General features: G+C 42.1%; 1 protein-coding gene across 1 annotated transcript in view; it reads left to right on the top strand.

The window, feature by feature from the left end:
* Window positions 1-2,189: 2,189 nt before the first annotated feature.
* Window positions 2,190-14,815, top strand: part of KCNQ5 (potassium voltage-gated channel subfamily Q member 5) — a gene marked incomplete at its 5' end in the record, with an annotated part of 363,603 nt that continues 350,977 nt past the window's right edge. Inside the window, one exon of the mRNA XM_083377082.1 lies at window positions 2,190-2,569. Coding sequence (XP_083233208.1) covers window positions 2,190-2,569 — 380 coding nt within the window. The remainder of the gene's footprint in view (window positions 2,570-14,815) is intronic.

Genomic DNA, 14,815 nt, shown 5'->3' on the forward strand with positions numbered 1-14,815 from the left:
AGGCGGGTCTCTGCAAGCCACCTGCTTCTTAAGCGTGTGTCACCACGAGTAAGAGAAGAGCGGGAAAACGGCGCGGCTCCTCACAAGGGCTTGTTTTCAAGCTGTGGGAAAAGAAGGAGGGAAGAAGCGCGCCCCCTTTAGAAGTGTAGGTTTCTGGGGTTTTTTTTTTCTTTTTCTCCCCCCTTGGTTGCGTCCTGAGGTTTCTTTCTCGCCCGCCTTACCCCCGTTGCCCCACCCCACCGCCGGGCGCATCTTTTTTTTCGCCTCAGAGCTGGCTGAAAGTTCCCTGGAACTTGGCGAGAGTAATAATAATAATAATAATAATAATAATAATAATAATAATAATAATAATAATAATAATAATAATAATAATAATAATAATAATAATAATAATAATAATAATAAAGTTGGAGTCACTGAAGCAGTAGGTGTGAGCTTAAATGGACTCCAGAAGATGGTAGAGGACAGGAAGGCCTGGAGGAACATTGTCCATAGGGTCGCCATGGGTCGGACACGACTTCGCAACTAACAACAACAACAACAAAGTTGGAAGGGACCTTGGAGGTCATCTAGTCCAACCCCCTGCTCAGGCAGGAAACCTTATACCATTTCAGGCAAATGGCTGTCCAGTCTCTTCTTAAAAACCTCCAGTGTTGGAGCATTCACCACCTCTGGAGGCAGGTTGTTCCACTGGTTAATTGTTCTGTCAGGAAGTTTCTCCTTGGTTCTAGGTTGCTTTCTCTCCTTGACTAGTCTCCATCCATTGCTTCTTGTCCTGCTTTCAGGTGCTTTGGACAATAGCTTGACTCCCTCTTCTTTGTGGCAGCCCCAGAGAGTGTTCGGGGAGGAAGCTAAAGGGGATCCCCCTCTCGGTCCCTCCCGTTCTGCTGGGCGGATTTCGCACCGGTCGGTTTTTTTTACGCATACGGCAATTTCTCCCGAGCTTTTGGCAATATAGATGGGGGAGGGAGGAGGCGGCGGTGGGAAGGCATTAAGGAAAAGGGTGCTCGACGTCTAACGCGACCTTCTTAACGCGATGGAGGAACGGTTAAAACTCAACGGAGACGAGCTTAACGATAAAAAAAATTGTAATTGCCGACCTCCGAGGCTGCGAGATGGGGCTTCTCCACTTTTATATATATATATATATATATATATATATATATATATATATATATATATACTCCCGAGCTGGAGCTGCTACTGCGACGACTGGACTGGAAGCGGTTTGAATGACTTTTCGAGGGAGATTTCCTTTCTGCGGTGCTGACTGCCTCTTTTTGTATCTTTTGCTGCTATTTGGCACAAGGGAGCGGAGACGCGCCGGGCACAGCCTCCTCTGCGCCCCCCCCTACCCACCCTCCCTCCCTTCTTGCTCCTCCTATCCGGTTTATTCGGTAGCGGCGAGTACTTTTTCGCCTGCGTTTGCACGAGAGGCAACAGCTTGCCTGTCTGGCCTCCGGGGAAGCCTTGCCAAAGCCAAATAGACTGAACCGCTCACGGATTGAAGCGGGAGCCTCCAGGCTTCGTTTCTTTTCTTTTCTGTTTTTTTTTGTCCGCCCCTCATTTCCAAACAGTTTCTGTAAATCAAGGCGGCCGGCTTCTCGCCGCCCGCCCTCCCCTTTCCCCGCCCTCTCCCCCCCCCCCGCCCGGGCTTTCTTCAAAGCAGTTCCTCGTTTGCCTGGTTGTCAAACCGTGGTCGCCCCTGGATCTCGTCTTAGGCGGAGAGGGAAAAGCAGCGCCCTGTTCCTTTAAGGAGAACTAGGCACCTTATTCTACTCCAAAGTTTCTCGATAAAGAGAACGCAGCTGAGGAAATGAAGCGTTGCCGAAGGCGCTGAAGGAAACCCGAAGCCAAGCAGGAATCTCCCAGGGAAGCGGAGCGTGAGCGCCTTTCCTCCCTTTCCCCCCACCCACCCCCAACTCCTTCCCAAGCCTCCACATCTCCTGCTGTGGATTACCAAGGTGGCCCCCACGGCTCCTTCTGCCCCCTTCCTCCTTGGCGGGAGTTGTGGGGAAAACGCCGGGCGGCTGCAGCCCCAGTTTCTTCTCCACCGCCTTCTTTTCCTTTCCTCAGCCCAAAGAGGAACCTGCTCGACTCCCATCCCCAGTCAAGCGGGAGCCCGCCCCGCTTGCCGCCACAGCCGCCGCCGCCGCCGCTGCTGCTTCTTTTGCCCCTGCCGTGATGCCATGCCCCGCAGCTACAGCGGAGGAGACGACAAGGGCGGCTCCGCCGGGATCTGGCTAAAGAGCAGCTCGACAGGGCGCTACGGCTGCAGCAGCAGCAGCGGAATGAAGGATGTGGAGTCCGGTCGGAGCAGGGTGCTCCTGAACTCGGCGCCCTCCCGAGGGGACGGCTTGCTCCTCCTGGGTACCGGCGGCGGGTTTGGCTTGCGAGAGAGCCGGCGAGGCAAGCAAGGAGGAGCCCGGATGAGCCTGCTGGGGAAACCGCTCTCCCACAGCAGCAACCCGATCTACCGGCGGAACGCCAAGTACCGGAAGCTGCAGAACTATCTCTACAATGTACTGGAGAGACCCAGAGGCTGGGCTTTCATCTACCACGCGTTCGTGTGAGTAGCACGGGTGTTAAGGGACGGACGCGTGCGCTCCGGCGGTGACTGAGCTTGCCACATGGGTGGGGAAGTGGGTGGAGCCCCCACCTGTCGGAAGAGTGACCCGGCGGAATGCCTTGTCAAGGCGAGGGAGGCTGTGGCGCGCGGGGTGGTGGTGGTGGTGGTGAGGTCAGAGGTGTGGCGGTGTATCCTAACGCCGAGGAATGCCCTTAAGCCGTTTTAACGTGCTTGCCAAATGAGCATCCCTCGAATTCTGTAGAAATATGACAGGGTGCTTCGGTATGCAAGGATCATAGTACGACCATTCATTCAGAAGGCATATTCTGCTTCTAGTCTGTCTTCGCGTTTTTTCCACATAAGAAAAAAAAATATCAAATGATAGGTGAGAAAAGATGAAAGGTTTACACGAGGGGGAAATGTGTTGTCTCCTGTTTAAAATTCAGTGAATAAGACTAGTGATTGGGTGACAGAAATCTGATTTGGGAGCATCTAAAAATCACAGAGTAAACTAAAACATCTATTCCTTTTGGATGACTCTGCAGGTTTATCACCTTAAGGCATTTCCACACCTCATAATCCTTAAAGAGTCTTCGAGCTATTTGATGTCATGTGTGATTGTGGTTATATTTCCTTAAAAAACCACACAGACAAAAAAAAGGGTAGAGAACATTACAGTTAAAATCTTGGCTTGGGTATATTTTATATCTAAATTATAAATAAAAACACAGCCAAAAATACTCCCAAACCTTAGACAATTTAAGACTTTAAAACTGCAATCCTATTCTCACTCACCTGAATTTAATTTCTTGATCACGAATTACACACACACACACACACACATATATACATATATACATATATACATACATACATATCTACGAAAACATATATATATATATATATATATATATATATATATATATATATATATATATATATATATGTATAAAACCCCACTGTAGAGTTCTTTGTAATATGTGTTAAATGACATTTAGCTGAAAATAGGAGAAGAATGCCAGTACATGCTTAGAGGTGAATCATGTAATGGCTCTTCTACCTAAGAAACAACAGTTGCAAGTATTGAAACGGTGCAGTAGGTAAAACATGGTGAAGGTAACAAAAGTAAAAATCTTCAATATTTCCCAAAGATAAGACACATTGGTTGTTTTCTATCAAGAAAAAGGGTACTTTATTTCCAACAATAGTAGCATTTACTAGAATATCTCAAATAGTGAAAGCATCCGACAGATTTCAGTAGCATTATGGCCTGTGAAATAGGCTGGTATTAATAATCTTGAATATGGTGACAGAGGTTGAAATAATAGCATTTAATAGGCACACTTGAACTCTCATAATCAAATAGTTTGCTACCAAAAATCTACCAGCAATCCTTAAAACAACTCTCTAAATAAATAAATATTACTTCTCATATTGTTGATCGTGTTATGGAGGTTGAGAAGTAAAAGTTTGAGATAAGCTTACTAGTTTGTGATAGGGGACCAGATTCATTCCCATGGTTCTGGCCTGTGACATTATATTCCACAAGTTGTTAAGGCAGGAGGTTGCATAAATCAGCCAGTCAGTCAAGTGTGACTTGAACTACTAGGGGGATGCTAGTTTCCCCTAAGACAAAATCTTTGTCATTACTGAAAATCTACGGTTAGACATTCCTCCTCTAACGGTATGTTTCTAAGAATTCCAAGATGAACATGAGATGACAGAAACTCTACATAATTTTTTGCAAATTTGAATACATATTTACATAAAGTTGTTTACAGTTAAAAATAAGGAAATTGAGACTGGCAGATGCAGAAATTTGGACTGTCATCCAGTTGATTCAGGTATAAAAAGTTGTTAAGGAGGCTCCCAAAGGATTGGCTCATCAGGGTTGTAGTTAGCTAGGTAAAGATAACCGCATCTGGGAATAAATACTCGGATCCTTCTAAGCTGTCAGGCTACAACTCTTTGTGTAATAACTATGAATTTCTCTAAGCAATGAACATTTGAAAGAATATTTCATTCTTAGAAAGCAAGGAAAGGCTATTTATTTTTTATTTTTAATTCCATTTATATCCCGCCCTTCGCCGAAGACTCAGGGCGGCTTACAAGCTTAGCAGTAGCCTTCATTCTATGTATATGCCTGCTTATTAGGGCTTTCACACCACCCCAAGCGGCATTATTACAAAGTCAGCTTAATTGCCCCCAACAATCTGGGTCCTCATTTTACCTACCTCGGAAGGATGGAAGGCTGAGTCAACCTTGAGCCTGGTGGGATGCGAACCTGCACTAATTGCAGGCAGCTGGTGTTACTTAAGGAGGCATTAGCCCACTGTTCCACCAAGGCTCTTAAAAAGAACAGCAACATAATTCCACATTTTCCAGCTAAATAATGTCAACTGTGAGGAACATTTTTCAGAAAAGAAGTTCCAGGAGCAGGTCAGTATACATTGAATGAAAGGTCTGTTGGACAAAGAAAAATATCTAGTAAACCTCTCCCAAAACTGGCCATATTTACAAAAGAGAACCCCCCCAGAGATCAGTACAAATAACCTGCTGAAAAATTTAATAATGTAGGGTTGCTGTTATCCACAAGGCCACACCCCAGCATTACTTATACACCAATTATGAAAATGTTGGTGTTATAGGATGGCAGTGGCACAATAAATATTGTGTGGATGGAAGGAAAAAAGTGATTCATTCAGATGTTAACACATTCTAAAAGCTAATAATGACTGACGATCAATGAAGAAATTGAAGAGTTTGAAGGCAACTTTTTGAAACTAAATTGATCAAAAAGTGCTAATTAAAAGGTTTTGGAATGGCCTTCATAGCCTCTATACTTGAATTTTATTGAAAATCTGTAAGAAAGTCACAAGCAGGAAATTTGTGCAAAGAGACAAGAATATTTTTGAGCTAGAAAAGTTCTGCAAGGAAGGGAAAAAGTCTAAACAAAAAAACCCTGTAGAAAATATTTGGAAGCTGTTATTTTAAGAGGGTTACAAAGTAATCATTAAAGATTCAAACTCCTATATCTTCCATATTCACAATTTTTTATATTTCAGAGCTGTAAACAATAGCATTCAAATGTCCAGAAAGATGCGATGTTTGTACCATATAGAATTATGTCATCTTCTATTCCCTTAGGGATTCACTGAACTGTTCAATTTGATTAGGGGTGCCTAAACGTTTGCATGCAACTATATATTTCCATTCAATCATTTTTGCATTCATGGTAATAGCAGTTTTATTAGCTATGATCCTTTTTTTATGGAAAGGAGAACTGAAGTAGAGATAGCTACTTAGTGAACTTCTCTTCAAAAAGAAAACTAAACTGAAGTTCATGACCTGCCTTTCTCAATATGAAGTGTTGGTATGTATTTCAGATATATTGGGAGTTCTAGTTCCATCTGTTACAGAATGCTAAATTGGGAAGTATGCTCAAGACCTGACATTCATCTATTGTATTGTATAGTCAGTACTTTACTTTCACCATTTCTTCTGTAGAAATATTATACTTAGATCTTCTTTATCTGTATGGGAAGGACTTTAAATGCCTGATTTGACTGTAGAAAAATTACAGTTTTCACTGTTCCTTGATAATGGTCATATTCCAGTAAAAGTTGAGTTCTTTCCATTCCCATCAACTTAGCAGCGATGCTTAAAGTGGCAATATCATGTACATTGCACAAGAATAATGAAACTATGAGAAATACAATGATGTAATATCAACTATATTGTTCTACCACCATTAATCATGTCACTCGTGCCAGGTCTTCAAGAAAACATAATTTACAGATTCCTTCTACAACTACACATGAACGTGACAGTTTGAGAAGAGTCAATGACCTGTTGTTTCTGTTTGGAAAATTATTTTGCCATTGTCTGAAAATGTGGTTGCAGAAATGCAGAATGCTAGGTAACACTGCTGGCATCTCTTCCATTTCTAAATGTGCATGACACTGATGCTTGTGTATGATATACAAAAGTATATATTCTTAATTGTTGGTGGGTTTATTTGTTGATTTTGGTAAAACTGATTAGTTTTGAATTTCTTCTCTTTTTTGTCAGAATGTTGGAAAGTATTGTCTTGATTGCACAAGGCATGTACTGTAGCTTGTCAGACGTGATCATATGTGCTCCTAATTCTCTGTAGAAGACCTTGGAAGAATAGCTCTTATGTTATGTAGTTTTGTGTGCTCAAGTATAAGAAAAATTATCTCAAAGTGCAACAAAGTTGTGTCTTACAACAGCTCCTCAAACACCTCCTACTTTTGTACTTTATTGTAATTTTCACCTGACACTTTGTTCCTTCAGCCGTTCCTTAATAACATAGGTTTGTCTTTAAATATTTGGGGGACATTTTGTTTATCCTTCTATGAAAAGAGTGAGGGTGATAAATTAGGTCCAAATTCTAGCTAAAGGAACAATTGTTGAGAGAGGCCATATACAAGTTATTCCCAATACCTATTTATCCACTTGCTTCAGTTGAAATAATGATATTTACAGAAAATACAGATAGTCCTTGTTTAACAACTGCTTTGTAGGTTGACTGTTCACACTTGTGATGGTGATGAAAAAATAATATTGCAACCAATTTTCACATTTACGACTTTCTTTGGTCTGGAAAGGAAAGCAGAAGTAAGATTGTTACCATAGTCACAATTTCATTTAATTATACCTTTGCTTAACAACCAAGATTCACAATTGTCACTAAATGAGGACTACCTGTACTTGTTAGAAATCATAAAATGGTATTTTGATTATTGTAATTTAGAAAATATGTACTTTGTCATTATCTCAAAGTATTAACATCCTGAAGTATTGAAAACTGAATGTTTTTAGAATACTAATAGTTTTTACTCCGTAACCTAAGAATTTCTGGTGTAAAGAAGCATATTTCAAATTATTGTAAAAACATATTTTTCACTACTTTCTTTTGAATTGAGTTTACAAGGTCTAACATTAACTCCTTTGTAGGGCAGTAAGAAAAAATGAGAAGCAGAAAGGATCTAATGAGCGAGTAAATGTTTTTAATCTACTCCCTGAGGCTTGAAGTAGCTATGAATAGTTAAAAGATTACTATAACATCCAGTAATTTATTTAGTCCCTTGACTCAGTCTTCTATTACAGTTTTCTTTCTTCTGTAAAATATGTACTGATTTGTAGATATTTTAATAGACTTGTAGTTAAGTCACTGGGTTAGAAACCAGAGGACAATGAGTTTTAGTCCTTCCTTAGGCATATAGCTACCAGAAGTTGGATGATCTTTAGACTACTCTCTCAGCCCTTGGAAGGAGCAGTGACAAAATACTTCTGAAATAGTGCCTCAAGCCCGATGCCACAAACACTGACTCAAAGCCCTCCCCCCAAAAAAACCCACAATCCCCTCGTCAAACCATTATATCTGGGCTGCAAAAGTCTGAATAAGTACATATGACAGCAAAGAGAGTCTAAACAGCCTTTGCTTCCAAATGGGGGTTATCTGGATATTTGCAACCTATACATATGTTAGAAATGTATTGTATGAATGCAGATTAAAATCAGTAAAAAAAACGGATGAGGAAATACATTAGGACCCAACATTTTTTTCCAAAGTTTTTCCCCATCATAATTCTTGATTATAGCAATAGAACTTAGACTTATGTACCGCTTCACAATGCTTTACAGCTCTCTCTAAGCAGTTTACAGAGTCAGCATGTTGCCCCCAACAATCTGGGTACTCATTTTACCGATTTCGGAAGGATGGAAGGCTGAGTCAACCTTGAGTCTGGTGAGATTCAAACTGCCAAACTATTTATGACCGTTGTTCTATTTAGTCACATATAACACTCAATAAAAATTGGCATTTCACATTTTGCAGTGTTTTGAGCATATGTAATAAATATTCATTGGCTAAAGCTAAAATTAGTAGTTCTTGAAATGTACACACACCTTAAATTCAGTAAAAAATATTAAGTTTTCATTTAATTTAATATTTCAATATTTCACCTAGTATTTGGATAAGGAATCATTTAATTACATTATCTTTTGGATATTCCTGTAATGGGCTTTGAGAATAATATTTTACTTCGATTCATTCTTCTTATTGTAAGCCTCCTAGAGTCGCTATATCAGTGAGATGGATACATAGAAATTTAATAAAGAAATAAATTATAAAAGCATTGTTTCAGATTTTACAGATTTTACAGTAATGCTTAATTTTCAACCTAATTGCAATCATACCCATTCTGTATTGAATCGCCTACGATTGTAGTGAGAAAATAGCAGAGCTTCAATCAAATGGACACTCTTCAACAAATTCATCTTAATATACATAAGGAATTTTTATGAAATGCCAGACTGAATGTATCACTCCTTGAGTTTGTAATTCCACTTACTTAATAGAAAATTCTCCCTAGCAAGGGTATTTTGTATTGCTGCTCATAAAGCACTGAGTGCAGTTTACTAGTCTTTTATGTTGCTTTTCTGATTTTATGAAGGATGGTGCTTGAGAAATAGAGGATTGCCGGATAACTGCTTTTTTAGTACTGTAGCTCTTTAATATCTTTGTGGCCTTTTATAATCAATACAGTTTTCCATCTATTTTTTTGCTGATAATGTAGATATTGAACTGTTGCTTAGTTGCTGATAGTTTTAGTAGAGATATCCACTTACTTTATTGGGACACTTTAAAAGCACCATGGAGAATGAATATCCATGAAGGGATTTTTTTCATTGATGAACTGTATATATTTAACTGTAGTGCTCATTATTACTGAGATGCCTAAATTAGTTTTAAATAGATACACAGTTTATAGAAATTGGAATTAATTCAGTTTAGGCATCACTATTTTAGATCATTTTCACAGATCTATACACTTTTATACATTTCTCTCATTATTACTTATGAATATGTTCTGTTAGCACTTAATGCTCCAGAAATTGTATGAATTGTCATAAAGTATGTGGTTGTGCACATACACAATACACATTTTTGACAGGATTCAAGAACGTTAACTTTTTAGCAAACACAGCCTTAGCAATATTAACCTTTTAGCAAATACAGTCTTAGCAAAAACATTAATTTATAATTGTAAAATAACTTCCAGAAAAATGAGTGATCACTAATTTGCCAATTTTTACTATTGATAAATACTGTACAGTGCAGAGGTCAAGTAAAATATTTCTGGGTATTGCTGCTTTTTTTTTATTGAAAAGTTTTAAAATACAGTTTTCCTTTAAAAAAACCCCCTTCCCCCTCCCTACTACCCCCCCTACCTCCCCCCAACCTCCCTCCCTCCCCCTCTCCCTCCACCCCCCCTCCCCCCCGACTTCCCAGAGCTAAATACAAGGTATATATATATAAAAAGGCAATCATAAACAACCATATACTAACAACTATAAATTCTAAAATCCATCACTCTCTAGCTTATATAGGATAAGACACACCTTAACAATATTAAATATATATAAAAAACTAGAATAAAAAAAAAGAAAAAAAAACGAAAGAAGACTTATTCGAATGCTACATAAAACTTCTTAACCCTATACTTGTTCTGGATAAACTCAATCCATTTTCTCCATTCCATAATATAACGTTCTTGCGAATGATCTTTCAAATAGGCCAAAATCTTCGCCATCTCTGCCAAGTCGGAAACCTTTAAAGTCCACTCTTCTACGGTCGGCAATTCCTCTTTCTTCCAATATTGGCCTATCAAAAGTCTTGCCGCCGTGATTAAGTTCAACATCAGCTTGGTGTCCACAACTGTAACGTCTGCAATTATTCCCAACAAAAAAAGTTGCGGACAAAACTTTATCCTCTGTTTAAAAATCTTCTGCATATTCCACCAGACTTTTATCCAAAAAGCCTTAACCTTCTTACATGTCCACCATATGTGAAAATATGTTGCATCTTCATCACCACACCTCCAACATTTAGGCTGATAATTCGGATACATACTTGCAAGCTTTTTAGGATCTAAATGCCATCTATAAAACATTTTGTAAAAGTTCTCTCTTAGATTTTGAGCTTGGGTAAATTTTACGTTCCTCACCCAAATCTTTTCCCACATGTCCATTGTAATAACTTCCTGGATGTTTTGGGCCCATTTTATCATACAATCCTTTACAAGCTCTGTTTCCGAGTCAATCTCTATCAATGCAAGATATATCCGTTTAATATGTGCTGGTCCCTGATTTCTAATCTGCTTTATCAAATTTTCATCAATCATTGTAAATCCATTTTTCTGGTCTTCTTTCCACCTGGCCCGTAATTGAATATATTGAAACCAAGTTTGAACAACCTTCTCTTCTCGCAAGAGGCTATATGATTTCAAACACCAAACATTCCTTTCCAGGCTTAAAATTTCCTTGTACGTAGTCACATCATGTTTGAAACCAGCATGTATATTTTCTATTGCGTGTTTTGGAATTGCCCACAATGGTATCTTGCTGCTTAACTTATGTCTATACTTCTTCCAAACTCTCAGCAATGCCTGTCTTAAAATATGCATCCTAAACACAGTATCTACCTTCTTATCATACAACAAATATGCATGCCAGCCAAACAACAAATCATGGCCCTCAAGATTTAATAACCTCAGTTGCGTCAAGTTAATCCAATCGCTTATTCCTACTAATGCAGCAGCTTCATAATATAATTTAAAATTAGGCAATTTAAGGCCACCTCTCTCACGAGTATCCTGCATAATCTTAAGTTTAACTCGTGGCTTTTTCCCTGCCCACACAAATTTATTGATACCACGCTGCCATTCCTCCAAGTTAGAATCTTTCTTAAGAATCGGTATCATTTGAAATAAAAATAAAAATTTGGGCAGGACATTCATTTTCACTGCTGCAATCCGTCCCAACAAAGACAATTGCAATTTTTGCCAACTCTCCAATTCTTTTTGAATTTTCCCCCATAGTTTTTCATAATTATTTTTATATAGCTTTGTATTAGAGGGCGACAAAATCACCCCCAGATATTGGTATTGCTGCTTTTTTTTTAAGTTCATCTTTTCATAAGTACAGAAAATTCTTTTCATTATTCTTATCATCATAATTCAGCAATGTTAAACCCTATTTACTATCGCTAAAGACATTTGACCAAATGCTTAGTTTTCTCCTTAGAATGAAAAAAGATGTAAAAGTTGTTGAGTTTGCCTATGATTTAAAATAATCTCTTAAATACTAGATACTTCTAAATGTGTTTCAAGGTGCAGAATAGATGTAGATGAATTCCTAATTTAGAGGTAAAACAGGGTAGCTCTAGAGATCTTTAAATATCCAGAGTAAACCTGGGACTTACTCATTTTGCTTTGCAGACTTTTTTTAGACTTCTGTGAAGATACAACCACAATCCATATCTAGAAGCTTAGAAACGCTATAGAGACTTCCGGGTGGCAAGGCTCCGCCACCGGCAGCCATTCAGGCTGTCAGCCCCGTTTCTGTGGAACCGCCAAAAACAGCACCGATCAGCTGTTTTGGGGGCTCGGAAGCCCGCTCCTCGGAAGAAGAGGAGGGGGTGAGCACCCTGGCAGGGGTAGAGCTCTCCCGGGCCGCCAGAGTTGAAACTCTGGTGGCTGAAGGATCGAGCCCCCCCCCGAAGCCTGAGTTTGCTCCGGACCTCGGGACGCCTCTGCTCCAGGGCTTTGGAGCAGAGCAGGGCGTAGCAACCATCCCTGCCAGCGAGAGTGAACTTCAGATAACTTGGATGCAGGCAGAGTGGTACAGGAGAATCAGGTGAAAGCAAGTTTATGATCTTTAACTCGGTGGACTTTGCGGAGTTTGATAAAAGTGAAAGTGCGCAACAGGCAATAGTGGGTGAAAATGGCTGCCAAATCTTCTAAATTTAATTTAATCTCTGCGCCGCCAGAAAATGATTAGACCATGTTGTGGTTTCCTTCTTGACTGATTATCATCCAGTCCTTTGCAACATGGAAGTGACTTATATAATTGGAACTTCTCCTACCATTTTGTGACTATACCGGCTTATTAATCCTGATGTATTTATAGACTCTTTTGCTCTAACTCCCTCTTCTCCCCCCTCCCCTATAATGGAAGGTCCGGGTTATAACCACTGTGGGAGAGTGGTTATGATTTTACATCTGCTGCCTCTCAGAGGTGAGAGCTCTGGGTGGTATTGCTTCCCCGGTTCTATGTACCAGGCTGCTCCCCGGCCTCGACCGCCGTGAGAGGGCGGGATTCGATCTGCTCCGGGGTTTCCCAGCTCTAGTGGCAGTGGAGCTGGGCTGGCTTTCTAGTCATTTGCCTTCGAATTATTTAATTTTAAGATCCTCCCGTGTCGATCTGGTCTGCCTTGCTGTCTTTTTTGTCGGACCTGTTTAAGATCATGCGTCTGACTTATTCTAGCACGGTCTTATATGCTCTTAGGGGGTCCCCCCCATCCTGGGAGCGACCCGCCTTATTCTTTACAACTCCTCTTGATGAAGGGCCTGATTGCTGGGACCCTGAGAGATGGGCACGGGTAGGGACCGCCGATATAAACCAAATAAGAGGCCCCTGATTAGTTTTCTGGTTAAATTTTTTAGGAGGTTAGAGAGGGGGGTGGGAACTTCTTTTGGTTGTTCGGATACGGGGGGCAGTCCAGCAACCGTTGTTCAGGCCAGGGCCGGGATTGATCGCGGAGGGGAGGAGCGGGGGTCGGTTGCCCCCGGGGCTCCAGGGCAAGTCGTGGGATTGCCCATTCCCACGACTTTAGGGAACGGCAGCGGGTGTAGGAACAGAGGGCCGTATCGATCTCAGGGAAGGCCTCTCCGCTACTTGCAAGCGGTGAGGCGTTCCGACCCTCTTGTTCTTCCCCGAGGTCCCGGGAGTGAGGATGTGCAGCCTCCTGAGCTCCGGCTGGTGTACTTGAATGCCAGGTCTGTCGTTAATAAAGCTCCTCTCATCCGTGATTTGGTCGAGTGTGAGCAGGCGGACCTGGCTTGCATCACGGAGACTTGGTTGGGCCCAGAGGGCGGTATTCCTCTGGCTGATCTTTGCCCACCAGGTTTCCGGGTGCTACACCGGCCTCAGGCTCAGGGTAGGGGTGGGGGAGTGGCTGTTGTTATGAGGGAGACCTTAGGTCCGCGGGAGGCCACCGTTCCCCAGATAGTCGGATGTGAGTCTCTCTTTTTGAGATGCGGCCCTGGTGCGCAGTTGGGCTTGCTGCTGGTGTACCTTTCGCCTAGTCACGCAGCAGCAGCCCTGCCTGAGCTCCTCGATGTCCTCTCTGGGTTGGTGATTGAGTTCCCGAAACTTATAGTTTTGGGGGACTTCAATCTACCATCTCTGGGAGGATCATCTGAGTTGGCTCGGGAGTTCATGGCTTCCATGACGGCCATGGACCTGACGCAAGTAATTTCAGGACCGACTCATGAGGGAGGCCACATCCTTGACCTAGTTTTCTTATCTGGTCGGTGGTTAGATGATCTTGGTGGGGGCTCTCCAATTATTATGCCCCTGTCATGGACCGATCATCATCTCCTGCGGCTGGTCTTCCGTTTTGCTACCCCCCGCCATGGGTGTGTGGAACCAGTTAGATGGTACCGCCCCAGACGCTTAATGGATCCCGAGAGGTTCCAGGCAGCGCTGGGGTCCCCACCTGCCTCCCCCACTCACAGCTCGGCAGATGCCTTAGTGGAAGCCTGGGAAAGGGCAGCCACTGAAGCTCTTGACCGAGTTGTACCCTTGCGGCCCCTGACCCGATGCAGATCCCGTCGAGCTCCATGGTTCTCCGCGGAGCTCCGGGAGATGAAGCGTCGGAGACGGGGCCTAGAGAGCGGTTGGAGGTCCAGCCGATCCGAATCCGACCGATTGCGACTAAGAACCTACATTAGGTCTTATCTTACTGCGATAAGGGTGGCGAGGTCTAATCACTTCGCTACCCTTATCGCGTCCGCAGATAATCGCCCGGCCGCTCTGTTTAGGGTGACTCGCTCCCTCCTTAATCAGGAGGTGAGGGAGGAACCCTTGCAGGGTCGTGCCGAGGAGTTTAATAATTATCTGTCGGACAAAATCGCTCGGATTCGGACCGGTCTGGACTATGACTGGGCAGAGTCTGGCGATCAGGACACGGGCGGTCTTGTCGATATCACCTGGGAGGAGTTTGATTCTGTGACTCCGGAGGAAGTGGACAGGATTATGGGGAGACTGAGCTCCACCACATGTTTATTGGACCCGTGCCCTTCCTGGCTGGTTTATGCAGCCCGGGAGAGGACACGCAGCTGGTTCCAAGCAGTTATATCAGCTTCTTTGAGT

The sequence above is a fragment of the Vipera ursinii genome (assembly GCF_947247035.1).
Source record: "Vipera ursinii genome assembly, chromosome: 1".
Taxonomy (NCBI): Eukaryota; Metazoa; Chordata; class Lepidosauria; order Squamata; family Viperidae; genus Vipera; species Vipera ursinii.